The sequence below is a fragment of the Aspergillus candidus genome, assembly GCF_002847045.1.
Source record: "Aspergillus candidus strain CBS 102.13 unplaced genomic scaffold BDW47scaffold_29, whole genome shotgun sequence".
NCBI lineage: Eukaryota > Fungi > Ascomycota > Eurotiomycetes > Eurotiales > Aspergillaceae > Aspergillus > Aspergillus candidus.
Window position 1 is genome coordinate 143,697 of NW_020194034.1, and position 21,816 is coordinate 165,512.

The 21,816-nt window shown below is 50.7% G+C and overlaps 7 protein-coding genes across 7 annotated transcripts; 4 read left to right on the forward strand and 3 right to left on the reverse strand.

Moving 5' to 3' along the window:
* Positions 1-1,443: 1,443 nt before the first annotated feature.
* BDW47DRAFT_107436 (glutamate decarboxylase) lies at positions 1,444-3,707 on the forward strand. The gene is made up of 5 exons (XM_024813010.1): positions 1,444-1,682; positions 1,743-1,770; positions 1,825-2,469; positions 2,531-3,069; positions 3,179-3,707. Exons 1-5 carry the CDS (start codon positions 1,459-1,461, stop codon positions 3,282-3,284), a joined length of 1,542 nt encoding a protein of 513 aa, XP_024671145.1. The 5' UTR covers positions 1,444-1,458; the 3' UTR covers positions 3,285-3,707.
* Positions 3,708-4,529: 822 nt separating this feature from the next.
* Positions 4,530-6,035, forward strand: BDW47DRAFT_126593 (glycoside hydrolase family 71 protein; the record flags this gene model as incomplete). The annotated part of the gene is made up of 2 exons (XM_024816577.1): positions 4,530-4,610; positions 4,668-6,035. The coding sequence occupies 2 exons, from the start codon at positions 4,530-4,532 to the stop codon at positions 6,033-6,035; spliced, it is 1,449 nt and encodes a 482-aa protein (XP_024671146.1).
* A 1,566-nt stretch (positions 6,036-7,601) lies between these two features.
* On the forward strand, positions 7,602-8,480 carry BDW47DRAFT_126594 (uncharacterized protein; the record flags this gene model as incomplete). The annotated part of the gene is made up of 1 exon (XM_024816578.1): positions 7,602-8,480. One exon carries the CDS (start codon positions 7,602-7,604, stop codon positions 8,478-8,480), a length of 879 nt encoding a protein of 292 aa, XP_024671147.1.
* Positions 8,481-10,667: 2,187 nt separating this feature from the next.
* On the reverse strand, positions 10,668-12,509 carry BDW47DRAFT_107441 (uncharacterized protein). The gene is made up of 3 exons (XM_024813011.1): positions 12,425-12,509; positions 11,525-12,263; positions 10,668-11,451 (listed from the first exon to the last, which is right to left on the reverse strand). Exons 1-3 carry the CDS (start codon positions 12,425-12,427, stop codon positions 11,048-11,050), a joined length of 1,146 nt encoding a protein of 381 aa, XP_024671148.1. The 5' UTR covers positions 12,428-12,509; the 3' UTR covers positions 10,668-11,047.
* Positions 12,510-15,153: 2,644 nt separating this feature from the next.
* Positions 15,154-16,121, reverse strand: BDW47DRAFT_107443 (uncharacterized protein). Its single transcript, XM_024813012.1, has 2 exons — positions 15,692-16,121; positions 15,154-15,626 (listed from the first exon to the last, which is right to left on the reverse strand). Exons 1-2 carry the CDS (start codon positions 15,874-15,876, stop codon positions 15,428-15,430), a joined length of 384 nt encoding a protein of 127 aa, XP_024671149.1. The 5' UTR covers positions 15,877-16,121; the 3' UTR covers positions 15,154-15,427.
* Positions 16,122-17,884: 1,763 nt separating this feature from the next.
* On the forward strand, positions 17,885-18,775 carry BDW47DRAFT_132166 (GNAT family N-acetyltransferase; the record flags this gene model as incomplete). Its single annotated transcript, XM_024817501.1, has 2 exons — positions 17,885-18,341; positions 18,438-18,775. 2 exons carry the CDS (start codon positions 17,885-17,887, stop codon positions 18,773-18,775), a joined length of 795 nt encoding a protein of 264 aa, XP_024671150.1.
* A 1,408-nt stretch (positions 18,776-20,183) lies between these two features.
* BDW47DRAFT_107445 (uncharacterized protein) lies at positions 20,184-21,711 on the reverse strand (the record flags this gene model as incomplete). The annotated part of the gene is made up of 1 exon (XM_024813013.1): positions 20,184-21,711. A coding segment is annotated over one exon (1,391 nt), but the record flags the coding sequence as incomplete, so codon positions are not given.
* Between the last annotated feature and the right edge of the window lie 105 nt (positions 21,712-21,816).

Sequence of the window (21,816 nt, forward strand, 5' to 3'; positions counted from 1 at the left end):
GCCATATCGCTGTTATGATAGTTGTTCCTTTGCCCATCACCTGGAATATGACCTGGTACATATCGATAGCCCGTGCCTTCATGTCCGGGGTCTGTTTGCTGAGTCCTTGGACGTTCTTATCTTGCTGCTGCGCGAGTCAAATGGTTAGAGAATGAGAGAGGTGCTCCTATGTCTGCTTCAGAGCGTGATTGGGTGCTGGATGGTGAAAGATCAGATCAATGACATGTTCAATATGCGTCAATCTGAGCATATCACGGAGATTCCAAAACCTTTAGGAGACTTTTGTGTCCATGATACGACCAGCCGATTCACTGGTTTGATATGTGAAGCATGCCGCCCGGGCCATCATTGGCGGCTGCTCCAGTATACTGTTCCAACCTAGGAGAATATCTGACGACCTTGGCAATCTTGGTGATCTTGGCGATTCTTCGAGAAGAGTGGGGCTCATAAACTGTGGCATGCTGCACCAAAATAATGAATCAGTATCTGGTCGGGTTTTGATATGACCGAAATGCATTTCTGCTTGGAGTCGAAGTGTTATCGTTTTGTAGCACTGGCCGCTGGTAAAATATTGGGATTGGTTTCCATGATTTGGGGAAATTTATAGCTCGTAGAAATATAAAAGACGTTGCTGGTCCTTGTTTCTGTGCATCTGTTGGCAATAATTATCGGTTGATAATAGGTTCTCTATACAGTTGACTGGTTCATGATATCGTTTCATAAAGAATGTATAATATATGTATATAAATCGTCTGCTGTAAAGTCGTTCCTGAGTTGCGGATGAAGAGAGGAGAAGAAGTTGGAAGAGGGATAGAGGTCTTATATATATGACGTGTCTATCTTTCTAGTAAGACACTGAATGAACTGAGCTACGGTCAATGAATGAAGTCGAAAGTGCTTGGAGTTGTTATTCACGCCATGGGCTGTAGATTCCCCAGTCATTCAGGATTTTGCCCAACCACATCACTGTAGTGGCGTGTCAATACAATGAACCGCCCTGTCACTTTAATTAAGTTCCTGGGTAGGACATAGGTCCCAAGGTACCACAGATAGAGTAACGTAACTCATCATGTTTAGTGTGATTAGGCTTGAAGCCGAACAGAATGATCTACCCGTGATGGCCACATGAGAAACCACCACATGATGAGAAACCTAGTAAATCAATGAACCGACCCATAATCATACAATAAATCATACCACATTTGCAGATCAGAGCAAACAGTAAATCAAACCCTGTTAGCAACACCCACTCTTAGCAAACAGTGGTGCAGTGGTCAGGTCAAACAGGAACCACCACAGTGGTGAGGTCATCCATACCACCCGAGCATGGTCAATCCCACCCAATGTAACAGTCTCCACGTCATGGTTATTTGGCCCATATAAGCAGTGCCTCTCTCCTATCTAGGTACCGTTTACAACTTTTCTAAAAAAGGTACAAGATCGAGTCAACTCAACAAAATGGTCCATTTAACTAGGGTCCGCCGCGAGACCGAGCTACAGCGCCGTCGCAGACGCCAGACCGACGAGGAGTGGTCGGAGGCCGCCTCGCCGTATATCTACAGCACCAAGTATGCGATTGAGGAGCTGCCAGAGCACGCCATGTGCGAGCACCAGATGCCGGCGGAGGTGGCATCGCGGATGATCAGGGACGAGCTGAGTCTGGACGGGAATCCGCTATTGAAGTAATTTCCCCAATTGTAATCTTGCTCGGCATGGAGGAGAAAGGGCTAATTGTTTTCCAGCTTGGCGAGCTTCGTCACGACATACATGGTAAGTCCTTTCCAATCAATGACTGTTCCCAGACAGAAACTGACCAGAAACCAGGAAGACGAAGTTGAACAACTCATGACGGAGTCCCTAAGCAAGAACTTCATCGACTACGAGCAATACCCGCAGACAGCACACATGCACAACCGCTGCGTGGACATGATCGCAGACCTGCTGCACGCACCGACGACCGACGGCCACGGCGCGGATGGAGGCAAGCACGACGCGATCGGCACCTCGACGGTGGGATCCTCCGAGGGGATCATGCTCGCGACGCTGGCGATGAAGAAGCGCTGGCAGAACGCGCGCAAGGCAGCGGGTAAGGATTGGACGCGGCCTAACATTGTGATGAGCAGTGCTGTGCAGGTGTGCTGGGAGAAGGCGGCGCGGTATTTTGACGTTGAGGAGAAATACGTTTACTGCACCGAGTCGCGCTATGTTATTGACCCCAAAGAGGCGGTTGATTTGATTGATGAGAATACCATCGGTATCTGTGCGATTTTGGGCACGACTTACACGGGTCAGTATGAGGATGTGAAGGGGTTGAATGACTTGTTGGTCGAGAGGAAGATTGACTGTCCGATTCATGTGGATGCCGCCAGCGGTGGGTTCGTCACGCCATTTGTGAACCCAGAATTGGTGTGGGATTTTCGTCTGGAGAAGGTCGTATCGATAAATGTGTCGGGGCATAAGTATGGGCTGGTGCGTTTACCCTCTCATTCTCTTGCTTCTTGTCATGGCATTCGAACTAACGACGGCGCAGGTCTACCCCGGTGTGGGCTGGGTATTCTGGCGCTCGCCCGAGTTCCTCCCCAAAGAACTCATCTTTAACATCAACTACCTAGGCGCAGACCAAGCCAGCTTCACGCTCAACTTCAGCAAAGGCGCATCGCACGTCATCGGGCAATACTACATGATGATCCGGCTAGGCAAGCACGGGTACCGATCGATCATGGAGAACCTGACGCGCACAGCCGATCATCTCGCCAAAGAGCTCGAAAAACTGGGTTTCATCCTGATGAGCGAGACTGGCGGGCGCGGGCTGCCGCTGGTCGCGTATCGACTGCCCCCCGACGACTCCCGACTGTACGATGAATACGCACTGGCTCATGTGTTGCGGCAGCGCGGGTGGGTGATCCCGGCTTATACGATGGCGCCTCATTGTAACCAGCTTAAGATGATGCGCGTGGTGCTGCGGGAAGATTTCAGCTTGCACCGGTGTAATCTGCTGGTGGAGGATATGCGCGCGGCGTTGAAGTCGTTGGCGGATATGGATGCGGAGATGATTGCGCGGTATACCGAGTATGATCTTATCTTCTTTTTCCTTTTTCTATTTTTCTTTTTCGTTACTGTTATCTTCATTGATGCTATCATTTGACGTCTGATTGAGCGGTGCTGACAATTATTGAAGATATAGTCACATCCACGGCGCTCGAGCACCGGACAAACCGGAAGCATACAACGAAGATCGGCACTCATTGCAGGGAAAAACAGGGAAGACACACCTGGTGTGTTAGAAAGTTTCCTGTATGGGGAAGTCGGAATCCGCCGAGAACTGTCGAGAAGATGCAATAATGTGGCTATATACATATATTCCTCTCGTGCTGATGTCAAACGCAGCCCCTTGCTTGGGCTCTATTTCGATAGTGCGATGATCAACAGGAGTAACATGACATGGCATGACATGCCCTGCTGTGTTATGTCTTCCAGCCTGGAGGACCGCGAAAATGTCGGTGGACAGGTCTGTGCGGGATTGGCATGGTTGACTTCAATGGAATCGTCTATCAGACTGCTGACCGGGTTCGATGCAAATGCCCCCTTGTATTGTTTTCAAGACGCTCGGGTGAGAACCCTTGTCAATACGAATATTGGATAATCCCCGTACTCTTCCCTACGCAAGAAACCATATTGTTGAGAGATTTCCCATGCGCCAATGTATGTATACCTTCAATGAAGTGGTAAAAGCCTACATCAACCTAGTCGATACCATGACAAATGGAGTAGTGAATAATTACGCCCCGGACCCACCCAAAACAATAAAAAAAGCTGCACAAAGCCAAAAGAACACTAAAGAACTATAAACCAGGATCAACCACGCAGAAAATTCTCTCCTTTCTCCGACCGTCAGCAACCCAGAATGCCAACGAACCCTCTCCACATGATACGTCGTCTGCAGGCAGAGCCCCATATGTCAGACCCACCCAGCAAATAGTCTGAATGACACCGCAGGTGCTGTCAGACAGCTAGTTAACTAGCTAATTATGCATGACTAAAGTGGCAGCCATTGTTCTCGCGCAGCCCAGAGGACCCCGGGTGTTCGTGCGTTATGTCCGTGCCCGTCGTCTAGCCCCTTTCCCAATCGAGGCTTAAAACAGTCAACAGCGACTGTTATCAGGGATGGATGGAAGTAGGTTGACCGCTCATCACGAAAGAAGCGACATCGAGCAGTCTGGCCCGAACTATGTATGTGTCATGCTAGCCGGTCGAAATGCCTGAACGAGCGCAGATATTGATTGGGAGAAAGGCCGTGGAAGGCCGGATTCCGATTTACGATGGAAAGTCTCATTTCTTAGCTTCATGATATACCGGAATTCTCACTGCGGCGCAGACATATCATATCTTTTGTCTCATTTTACTGATATTAATCTTTTTTTTCTACGACTGACCCCTCCCCCTTTTCTCCTAAACGCCGCTGTCAGAAGAGGTATGAATACCCCGACACGCCCAGTCCGACTGTAGCAGAGAGACAGTGAGCCCGCACAATGTATCGAGTTCTCCTGCTGGTCACGGCTCTGTTGAGCGTCTGCCGCGTGCAGGCCAAAGGAGTATTCGCTCATTTCATGGTAAGTCCCCCGCAATCCACACGCTAGCAACCAAGGCAAAGAACTCACAGAGAATAGCTCCAAAACGCAGTCAACTACACAAAGAACGAATGGAAGCTAGACGTAGCAGCCGCCAAAGCAGCCAAGATCGACGCCTTCGCGCTCAACACAGGCTTCCACGAGACAGACAACACACGGCTATTCAACGACGCCTTCGCCGCAGCCCAAGAGCACGACTTCAAGATGTTCCTGTCGCTCGACTACTCAGGCGACGGACACTGGCCCCCAGACCAGGTAGTCAAGGTGCTGAAGAAGTACACAAAGCACAAAGCATACTACAAGCACGCAGGCGATGACAAGCCGCTGGTATCGACATTCGAAGGCGCACAGGCATCAGGCGACTGGGCGCAGATCAAGTCCAAAGTCGACTGCTTCTTCATGCCGGACTGGTCGAGCGTGGATCCGAAGAAGACGGCGCCGAAGAAGCACGTCGACGGGCTGATGAACTGGAGTTCGTGGCCGAATGGCACGGACTCGATGAGCACCGCGCTCGACAAGGAGTACATGGAGGCCCTAGGCGATAAGCCCTTCATCATGGGCGTGTCGCCCTGGTTCTACACGAATATGATACGGTGGCACAAGAACTGGGTGTGGCAGGGTGACGACCTGTGGTATACGCGGTGGCAGCAGGTGCTAGATCTGAAGCCGGAGTATGTGGAGCTGATTAGTTGGAATGATTACGGGGAGAGTCACTACATTGGGCCGATCCATCCCGGCAGCCTGGATGTGTTTCAATATGCGCAGGCGCCGTTCAACTACGCTGAGGGGATGCCGCATGATGGGTGGCGCGCTTTCCTACCGTACTTGATCGATCAGTTCAAGAGGGGGAAGCGCAATGATGATGAGGAGGCTGATATCGACGCGGGCTTGGTGGCTTGGTATCGCGTGAACCCGTCGTCGCGGTGTGAGGATGGGCGGACGACGGGGAATACGCGGCAGCAGGACCAGCCGACGATGGCGCCGGAGAAGGTGCTGAAGGACCGGGTGTTCTTCTCTGCGCTGCTGGATGCCCCCGCAGAGGTGACCGTTAGCATTGGCGGCGACGACACGTTGCTGTCACAGTGGCAGTATAAACCTAAAAAGGGCGCCCGGCAGGGCCTCTATCACGGCAGTGTGCCGATGAATGACCGCATGGGGGATGTCGTGATCACGATGTCACGGGATGGGGAGGAATTGGCGCAACTAAAGGGGCACGCGATTAGTGACGACTGCACAAAAAACCTGACCAACTGGAATCCGTGGGTAGGCCATGCATCGGCCAAGGGCAGCAAAAATTCGTCCGAGAAATCCTCGTCGAACGGGGAGTCGGCAGCTGGCCGTGAATCAATGACGTTGACGTTAGCTGGGGCTGCGCTGGCTTGGACGGCGTACCTGATGTTGGCATGATGCCATATCGAAGGGAACAGGAAATCGGAATAATGGAAGGATAGGGACCAGAAGCAAAAGGACGATGCAAACCTGGCGCCGGGATAAGGTCGGGACACCCTTGATTGTGGGAAAAAGGAACATATTCCATGGACCAGGGAAAACATACTGGTTCTATCTAGCTTACGATGTTATACCAAACTAATAGATAATGCCTAATTGTCGATCTCGCCACCGGCTATATCCGTTCCCCACAGGCTATTGGCCCCGATCTAGACTGCGATCGAGCGTACTCTATAGACAACTCCCTGGGTGATTGGGAGTTCTAGCTCGCAAACAACGGGTATCTCCAGTTCGAAGCCATGGGTGATGCAATATCGACCATGACTAACACCAACTCGACCGGGGATCAAAATACCGCATGCGAATAGAAAAACTTATCTCTCGACTAACACTGAATCTCGACATATTCCGAGGGTTGAGGGTGGCCGATCAATGAAACCCTTGATCTGGTGACATCCAATAATGCTATTTCGGGGTCGGGCTCGGTTTGACTGCAAAGCCCATGTACAATCATTGCCAAGTTTGACTAAAATTCATATTGATACCGCTGATGACTTGAGGGTTATGCGAGTCGATGTATTTAGACGGGATGTTAATATCCGCTCCCACTATCTCCAACATTGATCAAGGGATAGCAGTTAGGCTTATAGTTATCGTAGTAATAATGATCATGATCATAGGAATGACAACAAACGCAGTGGGGGGATTTTTTCACCGGAGTTAGTCCACTCACGATCTACCGTAGTGTCCAGATTGGTGGCATACGGACATATTCGGTGCAGCGTTTGGTTCTTCCCGAAACCACCCGACAAACCTTGGAATAATGGCATGGTCTCGTGGTGCCATAACCTGAATCATGCAGCGGTGGGGACCGAATGCTATTGTCGGAAAGTCCCGATCAAGGCAATGCGTGTCGTCTCAGATCGATGCGCGGAAATGGCTCGGCATATCTCCAGCAGAAACCAGACCAAGGAACCTCCCTGTGAAGAACAATGTCTTATCGCGCTGAAGGAGAACATCCTAGCCAATCTGCAGTCATCGGGAGGCCCATCCAACCATTCCATTCGTCGAGGATCTGCGTGATTGGGGTGGGGCCTAGTCAATGACACCATGACTTAGGGCTGACTCCCGATCGCCACTGCAGCTCCTCTAACCCTAACTGCCAGTCGACCCCGGGGTGGCCGTCAGCGAGCAATCGCTCCTGATTAGCCCGGAGTGTCCATGCTGAGTTCTCCTCCCCCCCACATTCGGTCCATCGGTCGTCTGGACCGGGCTGGTTTAGATCGGGGGTGGGCCTGAGTTAATCGGGGTGACAGGAAGACCAAGAAATATAAGATGTGTCTGATTTCCTGTTTTCGTCGAAGCCCCCTCGGATATCAGACGCTTTAGAAGAACTTTCGGACAATGTTCAAGTCTGGACAGTTTTTCCAGGACCCATAGACGTCCCAAGACATCTTTCTCTTTATAAATATACATTCCCCCCCACACACATACACACACATACACACACATACACATCAGAGAATGTCCGACATAACAGACATCCTCCACCGGACCTCCTCCCGCTCCAACACTCGCGTCCCCCCCATCGTCGCCGCGCGCCAAAGATCATCCTCTTGCAAGACTTCCTCCTCTCCACCCCCAACTCATATGGCCGCTCTCTCGCGCACGAAACTCCACAAAGAAACCTCCGCGCGAGACCCCGACCTCCGCCGCTGTCTCGGCCACCACCGCCTCCTCCGCCGATCCGTCCACCTCGCACAAGAAGACATGCAAAAAGCAGTGATCTCCTTCCAGACGGGCCCAGACCCGGGGTATGCTTCCGGCTCAGACTCCGATTCCGACGATGAGGAGTTCGACGACTACTACCTCAGCAAACAGCAGCCTACGAGTCACCCGCGCGAGGGCCCCCCCATTCGCGAGCAGATCGCTTCGGCAGTCAAGGCGATGGTGCGGCGGAAATTGTCTACCTCTTCTACTGTCACTCCTGTTGCTCTGTCGGAGAAGGAAGACGCCGGCACGCCGGCGTCTTCGGACTGGGCGTTTGCAAGTAGGAATAGCGCGGAGGTGTCTGCGCAGCCGGGGAAGTTCGAGATCAAGGCTGATGGCGGGCTGTCAGCTTCGGGTGGGATTTTACGGACTACTACTATGGCTGTCTCGTCTAGGGGAGAGGGGGAAGGGGAAGGGGAAGAAGCTGAAAAGGGAGAATTCCCTGATGGAGAGGAGAAAGAGAACGTGGAGCCTCTCATTAATAAAGCATTCGGATGTCCCCTGCAGCGACAGATGTGCCAGGGTGAGCAACAAAGACACGAAACTAGGTCGTCGAGAAAGAGGCGGCGGTTTCCGCTGGGGCGGAGACTCTGGTCGCAGAATTACGAGGTGCGGGCTGGAGCATCTTTTTAGATATCCGTTTTCCTTACTATACCTTGGGATAGAAGGTTAGACGGGCTACGATTACGATATAATACCCATATAGTTACTATTGCTGCTCTGTTCTTAATCATATCATTTGATAAATTATATACTTTCCTGGTGAAAATAATTTTCCTACTCGCGTAGCTTCTCAAGTAGCCTAAAAATCTTCAACATTAGGTGCTGTATTTACCTTGCATGTTATTTCTTCACCAATTAACACTTCAACAAGTCTCACAAGAAAGCCTTAAAACGCGTTCGCAGCTGGGGCCTTCCTACAATGCTTTGAGGACCCGTCAAGCAGCCGCTCCAGCGACACGGGCCCCACCGTAGATCGAAAGCTTTATGGCAACCTTATTGCTCGGGCAATATACTCCGAGATACTGGTCTGTATATGCAAACAGCCCATACGACCAAGCACGCGGCATAACGCCACGAGTGAGTGTATTTTTTTCGCAGGCAGCCCTGCAATGACATGACCTCGAAGAAGACGAAACTTTCCTCCATGTCGAATTTGAAAAGTGGGAAAGTGGGTCTGGATCATATCCCGCCACTCTAATCACACTTTGGGTAGGCGGAAATTGTCATCATTGGGTCGATAGGCGGGTCGGGAGATATGCCACGGGACAGGTATTGATGGCCACTGTGGAGCAGGATCAGTAGAGGTCTAGACCTTTTGGAACGTGGAATGTTCGTTCTTTGTATATTGTGCTATCAATGGATTCAAGTTGGCTGTCCTTGCAAGAGGTTTAAGTTGCTTTGAGATCACCCAGGACCTCCTATTTCAGTCTGTGCTCGAGAAGTCAAGGTCAAGACTATTATGTACCTATACGGGGTCTTGATACTTATTCAAGCCATGAGAGGCTAGTGAGAATGTAGATTACGTCTTACAGACACCTGATAAGACATTCCCAGGATAAACATTCAGTCCCATGGACACCTGTACCATGTTTAGAACCTATTCTTCTTAATCGCGAGGATCAGTTATAGACCCATATCTCTAGCTAGATCTTAAACATATATTAACTGTCTGTCGAGTCTGCTCCCATACTCAGCGTCAAAAGTTTGGTTGTACGAGACGATGTTTCCCGGCCACTCTTTTGAATCCGTCAAAGATTTTTTTCCCGAGATCGAAACAGGATGTCTTTCCTACAGTTCTCTGATTCAACACGGCTCAATGAATTGTGAATGAGGGGAGATGATTCTGTTTCACGTGGATGGGCGTGCGATGATCGTTTAAAAGTTCTTTAATTGAAGACCTGAAGATAGAGTATTTCACATCACCACTAAAGGAATGCTCAGATGTATTCGAGCTAATTTATCATTCGCAGTACTCCTAGTTGCCAATGTTAGGTAGATATCTTAATACATAATGAGAAGCCCAGGAAGAAAGGCCCAGGTTTGTGAGAGGACAGAAATGAGACTGATCAAAGATCCGATGAAATCTAGGAAATTATGGAATATTCCATACTAGTGACGTTCGAGTTGGAAGGTTCCGAGTCCCGCAGAATCTGGAAGAGAAAAGAAAGAAAAGACAAGTAATGTAGGTTTTGTCTTCCAGGTAATTGACAAAGCAACTGAAGTATTGTATTCACCGTCTACATTAATCGGTGAAAACTACCTAGGAAAGATATTATGTGGGAACAAATACCACTCGGCTACAAAAGATATCTAGACACTTTCGAGCTCTGTTAGTACGTTTTTAGGCACCGTCTTATTTCCGACATATCATAACCTATGTGAAATTCATTCCCAGTAATCCTGTCTTGAAAGGAAGGAAAGACACAGTGACATCAATAAGATGTACATAAGGAAAACTCTTGGTAGTCTACGATAGTGTCATGCCTATCGCTACACCGAGACTAAAGCTGTTATAATATAGTAAAATCATGCAACAACAGCAAAATATGATACAAAGTACGAAAAGAACACAATTTAGGACATAATTATATCGATATGGATAACACATGATAACGAATTAAGCTTATCTTTAAGCTTAGATAGGGAACAAAAGCCATGAGCCGCAAGTCTAGTTTCTATATCAACGATATCACGTGGCATGAAGTGAACCGGCCGCACTACTGCCTACATGATTACGGATACCTGGTAAGGAATCCTTTCTACAATGGACTTGGATATCAAGATACGAAGCGAGACGTATGGTAAAAATTGGTAGTAGCAAAGCCGAGAAGTGCTGTCAGACAACACTTCTTCCTTAAATTGCAAATGGGGTACTCTCATTATAAAAAAGAACAACAAACGCAAGCAGCGATCAGCCGCACATGCAGGTATGTCATGTCATGTCATGACCCTGTCAACCGACAGGCAAATTCATCAAACCCAAACACCGAGTCATGCAACGCCAAAAAGCACTTTTTTAAACATCATATCAGCAGAGCGCTGAAAGTAATCTCGTCCAGACGAAACCACGACAATGCAGCTTGATCGATTGATCGATCAAGCACTCGATCAGAAAACGCAATAGAGATAAAAGACATTACAACAGAGTAAAATGGGGGGATAAAACGAAAATAGAAGAAAGCAAAAGAAGAAAGTTATTAAGCAGGAACGTCCCAGAGGGCATATCCCCACTGCCATCCGTGGGAGTTGCCCATCGTGCGCTCATGCGATTCCGGTGCGTGAACCACACTGTCGACGGGTCCCTGCGCGCCGTACCAGTAGTGGCTCCAGCCGGTGGCCGGTTGGTCCATGACGGGGAGAGTGGACAGGAGGGCTCCGACACCGGGGACGTCGTAGCGGTCGGCGGGGTCCAGCATGGGGGTGCCGCGATGGCGCATGATGGAGACGCGGCTGTCGAAGGAGCGCTTGGCGGCGATAGAGTTGGCGGCTAGGAGGCTGTGCCGGGCGTGTGCGGTGGGTTGGGCCAGCACGGTGGCGAGGAAGCATGGGCCGAGCGCGACGAGATGGTTGCAGTAGTCGTTGTAGTCTTTGTTTTCGGGGGCTAGGTCATGTTAGTTTTACTTCTTTATTTGAAGATGGGAAGGGATAAAGGGAAAGGGGGAAATGAAACATACCCTCTTCATCGGCGCTGCCGTAGACAACCTCCACGGGCATCCCATCGGGCCGCAACGCCTGCCAAGCGGGTCCGTCGCGCGGGCCGACTTCGCGGGCGATCTGTGCGAACAGCGCGCTATACTCCTGCTGCAGGAAAGTGGACACGCTGCCGAACTCCTCGACTTCCCAGGGGGTCATGGGTCCGAAAAACAGCGCCCACATATCGTCCAGGGTGAAGTTGCGGTACCATGTTGCGGCGCCGCGGCGGGAATGCGGGTCGGCCGACCACTCCCGGGCACCGAAGATGTTGCTGTAGGTTTGGAGACGGCAGAGAGCGCGGAGGATGCGGGCGCGCTCCGCCGGGGAGACAGGCCCTGGGGCACGCTGGAGAAAGCGGGTGAGGAGGGGCTTCAAGCGCTGGTAGAGATGAAGGAGACGAAGGGAGTCGTCGGGGGAGAGGATGTGGCGTTGTGAGGTGGTCTCCGCGCGGCGACGGAGGTGATCCAGGAGGGAGATGATGTCGTCTCGGTGGGATTTGATTTCTGCCTGCAGATTTGTGGAGGAGACGGCTGCGATGGGGTCTGCCAAGCCGACATGGCCGTAGCATTGTCGGACCACATTGTGTAATAAGATCTTCTTAGACTGAAGATATGTGTTGTGGTAGATGGGAGAGGCTTGGATGAGCTGGCCCAAGGAGGGAAGGTCCAGGTGCTGTAGGACCTGCAGCCGAAGCTCTGTCGGGAGGGATTCAAAGGTCGCCTGTTTTAGAATTAGCATATTTGTTTCATTTCATTTGATATGATTCCATCCTTTCTCGAAAGGGAAAAATGGATGTTCGATCCCCTGGAATGGGAAGGGGAAGGACAAGGGGATCTCAGATAGGGCTGGATGGGATGTAGTTAGGGTCGGTGATGTCATACCATGTTGTAACAGACGGAAAAAACACGAGGAGCAATCAGGAGTCAAAGGGGAAGGAGGATAGGGCACAATTCATAATTATTTGCCTAAAGCGTCCCGGGGGGATTCTGGGTTCATATATATATGAAACCCTAAAAATGACCGCTCAACAAAAATCTGGCCAGACGCTGGTCCATGGTTGAGGGCGAAACTGACGAAGGCTGTAGAAAAAAATCAAACAAAAAAACCACGCAATGAGCGATCACTTCCTCTTGGCAACCCCGGCTTTTCCTCCTTGCGGGGGATCTGACTGGATCAGAGCCCAGGCGGTCATTCCTACGGCGCACCTTCTCGGTCCTATTGGCACGCCCCGCCGGGTCTCGCTCCACATGACGCCGTGGGTGAGTTTTCCTTAGGTAACGTTTAGCTAAAACGGGGGTTGTCTGCTTGCGGCATTTATGCACGCCCGGCTAACGTGATCATACGGAGCAAGGTTACTGGTTGATCTCAATGATTCTTTGTACCTGCTGATCTCTTGAATTCAAGGATATGTCGGTCTTTTTGACTCAGGGTGTGAGGCGGAATCGATGGGAATTGTTGTGCAAGAAGTGGCATCATTTGGCATCATTACAGACCACCCTGAGGCAATCTGGTCCACCCTCTGGAAATTGGCTTTCCTAACATGACAACAAATGGCATCATCGTGGAAAATTTCCATTTGCATCTGGACCTTGACTCATCATCACATCTTCTATAAATATCTTCACCGCTCGCTTATTGCCGGTACACAGATGACTCAGCCGGCTGCTCCTAGCCAATCAACCGGGTACCATCCCGGCTCGGCTTCTAGCGGGGAGAACTATCAAAAAGCCAATCCACTGACTAGTCGGCTAGTTTTTCAGTTAGTTTTTGTTGGTGGTAAGTACGGGGGGGTTGAGTTTCAACTTGCAGAGGGTGAAAAGCAGGATACGTTGTCCACATTGCCATAGCAGCATCCATTAATGCAGGATTAATGCATCCTGACCCGGAGTCTAGAACTATGACGTCAGCCAAGAACCGGGACTCCTCCCGGTAGTCCCTCGGTTCTTGCTCGGCACATGTATCCACCACTGCACTCAGCGATCACGACATTTGACATACTATGGTCAAACTTGTGTACATTCCAGGCACAGGAGAGAAACAGTAACATCATATGCAATTTGCACACCGTCCCGGATGTTCTCGGAATTGCGGTGTAGTGGGCCAGCATAGATGTACACTCGACAGGGGTTGAAAATGAAGACAACCAGGGCCAGTATGGATGCGACATGATAGTAGAAAGCTACTATCACAGGGTTGATGGGATAGTGTTTTGCACAAGAATGTACACATGGCATTGACTATGAGATTTTGGTAGGGCACGAAATCTGACACTTTGCAATCTGATAACGCAAGCCTTGAGGTGCACTTCCTTTCCATCGCCAAGGAAGTCCGACGTGTTCCCCACAGTTCAAAGCATCCAATCATGCAATCACAAGGCCGGCCCAGAGCACCATAATACGACTGCACAGATCCATACTCGTAAGTGTGGCCAGTCGGGGAGAATAAGTATGCATTTTGCACAGGGTGGTTGAAATAAGTGTTCCACAGCCGAGGTATACAGTCTCATCCGGACTCGATATTCGGTGGTGTATAACTTGGTTGTTGGGTATTCACTTCCCTTATCCAATGGGGGGTAATGCGGGGATATTCAATACTGGGCAGTATGCCTAAATATATCATAAGGATCATATACTACCCTCCTTCAACCAATAACTTGTCTCACTTCCACTACTACAGCCATGTATAACCCACGAGATCATCACAGAAGACGTTTTGTGTAGACGGCACTCCTTTACAAGAAAGAGTGCACATATGGCTGGATGTTTGAACCATGGCAGTCTGCGAGTGTCCTTGCATGTTCTCTATGTTCTGAGAAGGGCCAATGCAATGACTGAAGAGTACGGCGGCAGGTGTTTGCTTTGGTGGTACACGGGTACCGGCGATTTTGAGAACGTTGCTGTCCCTCATGCTGGGATATTGCTTCCGTGTGTTGTAGCAGCTAAAGGGACAACGGCCTGGGTACGACTAGAGGTTAACTACAACGGGAATCAATCCGTATGGATGCGAATCCTCCGTCTTGTGGCACCTCGATCGGGGGTTAATTTCGTCGACTAGCCAGCTATCTTCTTTCGATCCGCAGTTGAACATGTTTGCCACGGTGTTGCGGATACTGGGGTTATAGAGAAGATAGAATAGTTGTTATCAGTTTCTTAGTTGGGGGTATTCTTGCAGGCGAGTTGTATTGTCAATGAGACATGTGAAAGATGATACCTTTAATCAGTGGTTTGCAGTTGTTCAATGCGTGTTCAGTCACCTGATAGTCATCTTTCTTACACTTCTACAATTGTGAAATCTCTCCTCAACGCACGTCTCACCGTTGTCATTTTCATCGACTTCCTCAATTTTATCAACCTTGTCAACTCCGATGAGTTCCACTCAACCGTACCATGGTAGACGGTGCGCTTCGAAATCCCATTGGAGGATATCTCACCAAGGAAACCCCATGATACAGCCCACGCCGTTGACAAAGTATACGCGTTCGGTGACCTAGCCACGTCAATGCCACTCTTATGTTTACATAACTTATGTTTACATAAGATAATTGGAGGTATGCAGAATAAGAGCAAGGAAGTCGTCTCCGTGACTGCTATTGGAATTTCGTGCAGTAAAAAGAAAGGCGTGGGAAAACATGCAGCACCCCAAAACAAAAAGAAAAAAGAGAGAAAGAAAGGAAGGCCTCCCGCTGACTGCAGAAATCTGGCACAGAAACATGATGAAATGCATTGACAACGTTATCGAAAAACAAAGGGGAATCATTATAGCCAAAAAATATCACGTCACAACGCCATCTCATGCTGAAAGATCGATGCACACCCAGACTCATTATCTCGCTACGAACCAAACTCCAAAATGACAGCCCAATTTCTCAGGCAAGAAGGCACCCGTCATACAGGGAGGAGGCTCTTAGCCGGCGCTCGCGTCCACGCGCGATAGAACGAACCCCCGATTACCAGGAGGAACATGATCAGAACACACCAAGCCATCAAGTACGTTGCTTCCGTTGATAAAAGCTCTGGCACAGACCCTCCGTCAGCGCCATAAAGTAAGTGGGGCGCCTTGAGTGATTGAATGGGTCTTGCGGGGCTGCAGAAGGGTGTTAGCCATGTACGTATGGACAAAGGCGCTGGTAAAAAGTAGGAATTACTTACAGCGCTTCATAGACTGTTGTGCGTGTCTTGTCTAGAAACCCAATCAACGCTTGGACAGTGGACGCATGGTCTGCTTGTGACTCCGATGGTGAGATGACCATAAGCTTGTGCGTATCGTATTGGGCCCAGCGCTCGATGGGTGCGCTTTTGTGGATTTGTTCGAAAACGGTAGCGACGCGAGTCATTGCAGTGGTTATGGCTATGCACTGGGAATTCGCAAGGGACTTATGTCGGTCGGAATATAGGTACTATGCCAGATGATGTGATGGCTCCTGCGGTGATTGATGATTGGTTGAGTGGACAGAGATAAATCGAGCTCGTCAGCCCTAGCAGCTTGAAAGGCGCAAAGAAAACACGTCGTTGGACGATTGAACTTCCACGAGGGTGACGCCTTATATATCATGATGCATAATATGGCCCCCAATTAGTGGGCTATCCGCCGCGGGGCTTGGACAAAAAAAAAAGACACCGCCAGCAGGGACCATTGACTGATAGTAGACAGAATCAGGTAATAACGGCCTTAGGATACAGGGTACCGACAGGATGCCAGGATCTGGTGGGCAGTTTATTAGCCCGAAAGATACGAAGACCCAATTGGACTGGGTGCCAAGGCGTGAAAACCCGTGTCCATTGGATGATGGAAAGAAGCTAAGGAAGCAAACCCTTTGGTCAGATGTGGCTATGGCAACTTAGCTGCACATTCGACAAAGGCCTTTAATGAGATTCCAATTATAAACTCGGGGCTTGCAGTTCCAGCCGCTTATCGTGTTATTAAGCGGGCTAAAGGCAGGGAGATTACCATACCCGCCTACAGCTAAAGACATGCTTGTGTCTTTAGAGAGTCTTCGCTATAAGCCCGAGGGCGAGGCTGTGCTCCATTGAACTGTTCAAGCTCCCATTGCTGTGGGGACACGATAGGGGCAGCCTTGCCTAATTTGGTAAGTCATCGGCAGGCTGACTGCCCGGCTGCCAAAGGACAACTGCGCTAGAGCCAGCGGAGGCTCAAACGGTTCTCCATGGTCTGCTCTGGTCTACTCCGTACAATAAACACCACGAACTGATCAAGGGGTATCTCGATATCGCTGGATGGCATGTCTGTGGAGTGGCCACAGTATTCAACTTGCCAGTCCACGCCTTCTGGGGCCCTGATGTTACGGCACGAACCGCTCGATCACAACATCCTGTCACATTGGGGCCGAGAAAGTAAGGGCTAGCAATGCAACCTTGGATCCAATCCCTGAAAATCTGACAAAGGACTAACCTGCGAATTTGTTTCATCGCATCCACTTGAGGATCTTCTGCACCTTTCTGAGCTAAATTCAGCGCATATGGCGTGCAGAGAAAGTGAAATCTCAGATTAAACCAAGCTGACAGTAACAGGCTAGTAGCGTGCAGGCTGAGGCCACAAGCCCGCTAAGTTGCCTTCACCACTTACCCGCTTGGGCACAGCGAGCTAGCTAAAAATGGCTTTAGTGTGGAGGAACTTAAATAAGACAATTGCTCGATAGTCGATGCTCGCTGGAATCATCTCGCACTCGGCAACCGGCGACGCTGCGATGGAGTAAATGTGGACCCACTCTGTAAGCGTCTGGTATCATGTCTAGTGTGGTCAATATTCCTCGCCTGCGATCCCGTTTGTTCTGCCATCGAGATGTTCATTTCGCCTCATTCTTGTGTTAAATCACAGCAAACAGCGCGGACTCTGAGAAGTAGGAACAGAGGGTATCTGGACTTCAGTCTTATGGAGACATCACTTAGCTGGAGATGACCGTTTGGATCGATGTGGGAACTCTATCAGATAGCTCCAAAGTGCGCAAGGCCCTTTGCTCCACGTATATTCTGAAGATCTCTATGCGCGAGCGATCTGAGGCATCTGACAGAACATTGTTTCGGTTCCTGCATATCCCTTGCGTCGGCTCCACCCCCGGACAAGATCTCTCATACGGCCTCAAGAACTCTGAGAAACAGCTCCACCATATCTGACGGTATAAAAGATATGACGCATAAAATGATCATCTGTAATATTGGTTTCAAAGCGGCAGTATAGCAGATAGGCGGGATGGCAAAATCCGAGGACCCCAAATCAGGGGTCACAACCACAGCATATAACATGGACTCGATCCCATCATACTTCATTCTCAGAAGACCCAACACCATCAACTAGTGAGGTAAACAGAAAGCGACAAAAAGAAAATGGAAACGGAAATGAGATCAGCTGCCCCTTCCCACGCCCCAGCCCCCTACCTCAAAGTTTCCTCAGTCAACCTCACCACCGACTGGGACGAGTTAGCCGACACCTACTGGGAGTCATGGAAAGCCCCCCGAACAGCATGGAGCGAGATCAGTTGCCCCTTCATAGGCAGCAACACCGCCGAAGAAGCGCACGCGCGGGCCGAGTTCAAGAAACGCGGGCTGGTACAGATCCACAACGATCCGAGCACACACATGCTCAAATGCACTGATACGCGGTCGGGCCGCATCATCGGCGGCGGCTTGTGGAGGGTCCATCGCACGAACCCCTATCGGTCGCCTCTGCACGAAGAACAGGCAGTGGCTTTCCCCGAAGGGAGCGAAATGCGGGAGTTGGCCGAGAGCGCGTGGTCCGAGCTGTCGAAGTGGCGGCAGCGATTGATGCAGGATGCGCATATCTGTATGTATATCATTTCTTCCTATTTCTTCCCCTCACCTGTTATTCTTCTACTACTCGTTTCAACTATCCCTACGAATGCATACTAACGAGGTCCAGCCGGAGAAGAAATCTGGGCTCTTCCGGAGTACCGCTCCCAAGGCGCAGGAAACCTTCTCATGGATGAATTTTTGCGACTCATTGACTACCACCAGCTCGAAGCCTTTGGAGAGGTCACACACCTTAGTCGTCATCACTTGGAGAGGCGCGGATTCGTGGCTATCGCGTACACAGACGTGAAGTGCCCGCGGGCAAATCCGAGCGAGAATCTGAAGCGGTTGGTGCGAAATATGCAGCAGAACCCGCTATGTATTATTTGGAGGCCGGCTGGAGGGGGCTACGTCGAGGGGAAGACCATCTTGCCTTGGGAGGGACAGCCGCGGAGGGCGAGGTTGTAGGGGTGGATTGGTGATATGTGGGTTTAGTGTGATTATATCTAGGTTTGGCGTTGGGCAGTTTGTGGGAGGCAAGCTTTTGCATTCATGATAGACATCGGCATGTATAATAGCCATTTACTACTAATTAATATCAATTTTACGGAGTACACCGTACATTTGAAGCAATCCAACAAAACCCAATACTGAAATGAACACCATGTGATCAACCAGGCCTATATCCAGTGAACGGGCCTACTTGGCAGACTTAGAAAAACAGCAGTCAACATTCACCAGCTACAAACCACGACAGTGAAAACCTTCCTAAAGCCTAGCATAATATCCAAAGTCAACCCTCCCACCCACCAGACATCCAACCTCAACCCTACCCAAGGCCACCCCTTCATCAAAAAAGCAGAAGCAAAGAACCAGCAGCCAAACAACAACCAGCATCATTCACGAGTCCAAAGTCAACGAGCTACAAAAGGTACCCTATACCAAAACTACCTCAAGATTTAAAAGCCCCGAGAGCAGTCTCAAATCCAGCGTCCAAATCCTTCATCGTATCGAAAAGAGTCTTCCGATCCGCAGACGACGCCTTGCGCTGCAGTGCTAGCGATAGCGTGCCTGTCTTGCCGTGCAGGGAGCCGATATCTGCCGCGACGAGATTGTTGACTCCGAGGTTGACGAAGTGGGGTTTCTAATTATATTTTATTTCATTTATACCCATTCACACGCATACATGTATATAAGAGGAAAGAAAGAAAGAAGGGAGGGATATGGACAAACCTTAGTAACAATCCCATCCAACGCACTCCTAATATTCGGCTGCAATCCCAGCACCAAGCTCGTGATCGTCGCACTATCGGCAATGGAAAACGCAGCGATGGCGTCAACGTCGGTAGTGCACTGGGTCAGGCTGCTCTCGACAGCAGATTCCTTCCGCTGGACGTCGAGGGCGTTGAGGATGCCGCCGGAGAAGTTGTTGACGGCTGTGGTGAGGGCAGAGAGGTCTGTGGCGAGGGTGTGCAGGTCGTTGATGACGGTTGAGATGTCGGCTTGCGGGTGGATGGGGATGTCTTTGTTGATGTCGATTGCTTTTGCGGTGGTGGGGTGGAGGTGGAGGAGGAGGGTGAGGAGGATGCTGAGGAGGGGGGTTAAATGCATTTTCTTTCTCTCCTTTTCTAGTTTGTGTTGAGGTGGTTTATGGTAAGTTGATGTGGTGTGTTCTTGCTTTGGCTTCGGTGACGGAGGCTTTATATCCAGGGGATGGTTCCCAGATACCCAATTGAGGGAAATGCTTGATAGTGAGGCTGCTCGCTTGGCATAGGCGACGGTGTAACATATTTCAAACCATCGGGTCATTAAATCATCTTGTTCCCCGTGGGATGAGATGAGGCAGTAGACATGGATCAAAGGTTGATATCATTACGTGCATCGTCTGCGTTACAAGGTAGTCGAAGAACAATAAACTATGATAAAACAGAACAAAATACAGAACGGAAGACAGAACAGTTTTAAAAGAAAAAGTGAACAGAAAAAGAGAGTAAAGAAAAGAAAGAAAAAAAATCACCCCCAAACAGCCAACAACACAACCTGCCCATCCCCCGAAGGATAACACTTCCTAATCTGCCTCCCAAAATCGCCCCCCAACAACCTCACCAAACAAGCCTTAACTTCCTCAAAATACGGCTTATTCCAATGCAACCTTACAACCCAATACACCAACGCCTTCGCATCCACCCCCGCCCCCACCGAGTCCCCCCCACCAACCCTCGCCAAGCGGTTCGCATCCCGCAACACAGGATCAACCGCATGCGCCACCATCGCCCTCAACACCTCCTTCACAGCCGCCGCAAACCCACTCTCCCACACAGCAGCCGCCAACCCCACCTGGTACCGCGCCTCAAAAGCAGTCGCCACAGCCGCAAGCCTCGCATCCGACGCAGCGAGGAACAGCTCGCCGACGCTGACTTCATCCGCGGCCAGCAGCGCCGCGTGCAGCGCGCGCACGTCGTCTTCCACCGCGGTCTGGTCGAAGAACGCTGCGTTCTCGGGCCGACTTGCCCCCAACAGCTGCGCGAAGAATGGTCCGGCAGGTCCGCCGCTGCTGCGGATTGTGTCGACTAGTGCGGTGCCGTACTTGTTGACGTAGGCGTATTTGATTGCGCGGAGGTCGGCGTTGCTGCGCCCGATGAGCACGTCTGTGAGAGCTGATGTGTCTGCGTTGGTACTGTTGCTGTTATTGTTGACGATGACGCCGTCGTGGAGGTGTGTGAGGTCCTGATCGAGGGGGCCGTCGGCGAGTGCTGCGAGTGTCGCTGCTAGGGGGCCTGTTGTTTGGGATAGGATGTCCTTGGTGAGGCTGCGCCCGTGGCGGGAAGCGTAGGTGTCTCTGATGAGGGCCATTTCGAGGGGGTCGGGCCCCGCGAGGATGCGGATGAGGGTGGTCGCGTCTGTTGTGGGGTATGCTTTTAGGGCCTCGTGGAGGGCGTCCGCTTCGTGGGTTGCGTCGCCGGGCGCGCGCTGGTCCGGGTCGTAGCCGAGAGAGGGGGCTGTTGAGACGGCCGGAGGCATTGGCGATCGGTAGGTGCTGGGGCCGCTGGGGGGTCGGGGCTGTTGGGTGTAGGGCTGGTGGGGGTGACCGTAGGCGGGGTTTCGGGGGGGATAGGATGCCGGGTTGTGGGGAGCTGAAGCTGGAGGTCCATGTTGGTCGTGGTGTTGAATTGGTTGTTGATGTTGTTGATGTTGTTGGTGTTGTTGTTGTGGCTGCTGTTGGTGTTGGACTTGTGGGGGATATCCGTGCGGGGGTGGAGCTCTGCTGGTGCTGTAGTTTGGCTGGTGGGGCGGCGGTTGCTGGTGGTGATGCTGTGAAGACTGGTGCGGTGGAGGTTGGGTGGGAGGGTAGACGGTTGGATAGCCCTGTTGAGGTGGATAGGAGGGATAGGGGTAGGACATGATGAGGTTGACGATGTGAAGAACGAGTGTTGCACAGGGGAAGAGAGGGGAAGAGGAAGAGGAACCATATTTATCAGAGAAACCGGATCTAGTGCTGCATGTGCTAG

Bases quoted from the DNA above. Each gene is read 5' to 3' on its own strand.
- BDW47DRAFT_107436 (XM_024813010.1), top strand. From the start codon at position 1,459: ATGGTCCATTTAACTAGGGTCCGCCGCGAGACCGAGCTACAGCGCCGT. The intron at 1,683-1,742 runs GTAATTTCCCCA...ATTGTTTTCCAG, and splicing joins GACGGGAATCCGCTATTGAA to CTTGGCGAGCTTCGTCACGA. The intron at 3,070-3,178 runs GTATGATCTTAT...CAATTATTGAAG, and splicing joins ATGATTGCGCGGTATACCGA to ATATAGTCACATCCACGGCG.
- BDW47DRAFT_107441 (XM_024813011.1), bottom strand. The intron at 11,452-11,524 runs GTATGTTTCATT...AACATGACCTAG, and splicing joins CGGCAGCGCCGATGAAGAGG to CCCCCGAAAACAAAGACTAC.
- BDW47DRAFT_107443 (XM_024813012.1), bottom strand. From the start codon at position 15,876: ATGACTCGCGTCGCTACCGTTTTCGAACAAATCCACAAAAGCGCACCC. The intron at 15,627-15,691 runs GTAAGTAATTCC...ACCCTTCTGCAG, and splicing joins ACAACAGTCTATGAAGCGCT to CCCCGCAAGACCCATTCAAT.